The sequence below is a fragment of the Opisthorchis viverrini genome, assembly GCF_000715545.1.
Source record: "Opisthorchis viverrini unplaced genomic scaffold opera_v5_218, whole genome shotgun sequence".
In the NCBI taxonomy this organism is placed as follows: Eukaryota; Metazoa; Platyhelminthes; class Trematoda; order Opisthorchiida; family Opisthorchiidae; genus Opisthorchis; species Opisthorchis viverrini.
In genome coordinates this window covers 133,319-136,672 of record NW_008751877.1, presented here as the reverse complement: position 1 = coordinate 136,672, position 3,354 = coordinate 133,319, and the positions used below count along the sequence as shown (strand labels likewise).

The 3,354-nt window shown below is 39.3% G+C and overlaps 1 protein-coding gene across 1 annotated transcript in view; it reads right to left on the bottom strand.

The window, feature by feature from the left end:
• Window positions 1-3,354, bottom strand: part of T265_08461 (hypothetical protein) — a gene marked incomplete at both ends in the record, with an annotated part of 38,732 nt that overhangs the window by 10,928 nt on the left and 24,450 nt on the right. Inside the window, 2 exons of the mRNA XM_009174273.1 lie at window positions 498-600; window positions 2,113-2,195. Of these exons, the coding sequence (XP_009172537.1) occupies window positions 498-600; window positions 2,113-2,195 (186 nt within the window). The remainder of the gene's footprint in view (window positions 1-497; window positions 601-2,112; window positions 2,196-3,354) is intronic.

Below are 3,354 nucleotides of genomic sequence, written 5' to 3'. Positions count from 1 at the left end.
ATGCCCCATGTTGATACAAAGGAAGGATTTGAAAAACTGTTTGACGTTAAGACCTAAGGTGGGCTTATGAATGGACACCCATATATTTTAGGCATATTGATATAGAATATTGGATATATTATTTCGTTCTAGGTATATATTAGAGAAACTCATTTTGTTTTAATAAGGTAGATTGCCTAAAATGCCTCGGAAATTATTTTGATTCATGTGAACCGGTTGGAAAAAGAAGAAGGAAATCACGAATAACAATAAATGAGACACAGCTATCTGTACTAATGGATAAAAGAACTTGAGTTTTTCTGTCGTACAAAATGCCCATGAGCTATTTAATTTCACCCAAAAACGTACCAGACATCCGATAAAATGAAAAAATTACATACCTCGCACGGAAATCTTACATTTGCTGAAGTACATTATGCTTGTTTTAGCAGTGTCATTCGTAGACAGTCGCAAACTAAAAGAGGAAATCCTGGGCGTCTCAGCGTACTTAAACTCACCTGTTATCAGATATACCTGTCCAAGATCAGGGCCGGTTTGAAAACGGTCACACCTGTACATGATCCTACTGTAATGCGTCGGATGAAAAAACTGTTTGTTATCCTGAAAAAAATGGCAATGGGAAAAATTAAAGTTTTAAATGTTAATGAGACACATGAAATGGATTAATTTATTCAAAAGTTCTAAGCTTTGATGTCAAATAATGGGCAACCGGATAAGGACTGTTCTTTGCTTCCAATTTTGCACCAGTAAATATTATGTAGGCTCGCAAAAGTAAAATCTTCCGTGAAAACTATGCCAATACTTCACGAGAGCAAAATATGCTCATACTATTTTCGGAAAGTGCTGTATGATGGTCGAAAATGCATGGTGGACACAAATTCAACTTTCATTCAGACAGGTCATGGAAACCCGAACGAATATCCCCGATTCTGTACATTGCGTCGCCACTAGGCAAATACAAGGGAAGTCACGTGGGCCCCATGCTAGAAGGTGTGTTTCGCTACTTCCTTTTGGCTGGCATCCATTAGAATTCTGGATGAAAAACGTAATACCTCGTGCTAGACAATAACTCTACTTGCATGACACGTGTTTATGCCACCATAGTTGGTGGCGACGGATCAAGAAAGTTACCTGCCCCAAAAATTGTTTGATAAATTTTTGGCGCCAGTTTCAATTAGTGGTGGTTCAAAAAGTTTCCGAAACTCATTTGCTCCGTTTTCCAACGACCTACTATGTAAGCTAATTGGCAAGTTACTTCTGGAAGAGTAGTGAACACCTGATATTTGATTATCCTCCCATTATATGAACCATAACGAAGCTGGACAAAGCTGAAATACGTCAACATCGTCAACCACTGCTTGTTTAGAACCCCTTGATGGTCGAACACCCATGTGTACGTAAGCATGAGTGATGCGATGTAAGCAAGCAACACATGTATGGATGTCAGCAAAATGGAGTATCCATTTGAAATCAAGGAATAACAGGATCGCTTATCCTTATCAAGTCTGAAGTTGTTTTTCGCGTTTTCTTCCCTCCGAAAGTCAGTCAAAGAATACATTTTGAAAACGGGATCCTGCTTGCTGCTCTCAGGACAGTGCTCTTAGGACATTGATGAAATTCTGATATCTCTAATCTTGCAATTAGAACTACCAGGATGATAACTAAACTGGCAAATGATTTTTCCTCAGGGCCAGTGGTAACACCTTTAGAGTGAAGCTATTTTTAACGGTTCCCGATGAGATTCTGATGGAGCAGGCCATTCTATTTTAGCTAGGTTAAGAACGTTCAGATGATGAACCATAACAAAGGTTTCTGCTGTTCTGACTATCACTCGAAATCCCATGTAATTATTGTATTTGTTCATTGTATTACTTTGTATTGTATTTGTATTTACTGTATTAATCTGGCTTCAGAGAATTTTACAAAAATGCAGGCTCATTAAAGGAAGTTGCTGGGTTAATGCTGAAATTCCAAGCTACCACTTTTAGCAAATGGCAACCTTCAATTTCCATGATAGTGATGATACACGACATCGGAAAGACTGTTTAATCAACCAAAAAGTAACAGTTGACACTTTTTTTGAATGTGCAAGCTATTTGTCTGCAGACTCACTTTGTACACGTCGTAAATGTAGACAAGATACTGTCGCACACCGTTGTTGGCTGTGATATCTTTGTAAACAAAAACGCGGAGCACTGTAAAAACAAGCAAAACAAGATCAACAATTTTCGAGAGAAACACAAAATGAATGTTGGAAATGAGCGTCTTAATTTTTTTTTATTAAAAGCTCTGAAAAAATGTGCTCGGGCCAGAGTTGACGCAGTGGAGGAGGAATGTTTGGTGCACGGGTGCTGAGTTGGGGTGTTGCCAGTTAGTTACTGCAACTATTTTATGCTAGTCATCACAATACGCAACTGCTCTACCTAATGCGTTAGGATTGCAGCACACAGGCTGCCGATCAGTGTAAACAGGAGGTTGCGGATTGTTGAAGTACATTCTGTTGACAAATTCCAACAAGTAGGAATAAGCTGTGCTCCTTTACATTTTAAGCATAGATTAGCCTAAGTATCAGAGTGAAGTATCGATTGAAAATTCTCAAACCTGCCCGCACTCTCAGCAACATATTTGGCCAAACAAGTTTGAGGCAATACGTGACAAATCAAATTTCACTTTGTAGAACTTCATCCAGCGTCCATGTCCAGTTAAACCCTAGGGGCATTCAATACTAATCGGGATCACCTGATCCTAGTTTGCACTCCAGTAATAATTGCATGCAAAGGCATACAGGCCGAAACTACACCATAAGTATGAAGTGCATTAATTAGGCTTGTAGCCACATGCACAGTGCAAGTCGTTACCGCCTGCATTCTCTTACGTACGTTTCGATTAACTCTGAAAACTGAATACCAAACTGATGGAAAACATATTCCAACGCCACTCATTTGCGCATTACAGTCGAGTAAAACTGTCGCCTTCGTGGCCAGCACGCCATTTTATTGCAAATTGTCCTCAGTTGAAAATGTGCACACAGCACGATATTGTCTAAGTAAAACTATTGAACTCAGCAAATTCCATTCACCATGGCACTTATTTTCTACGGATACAAGAAAGTACAGATTCTAAGACCCTACCTTCTTCGAGCAAGTGAAAATTGCCTGGTGAGACGGACTGGAAATTCACTGACTTCCACTGCATACTCTATCAATCTTTTCTGGCGGCTATGATCGTTCACTCCAGTCTTTACTCCAAAAACCACTACAGTTATGATATACTCAGTCAGTTTGAAAAAGTCTCCTGCTACTTTCGCTATTGTGACTGATATAAATTTCCTAAGAATGCAACCCGTCACAAAGA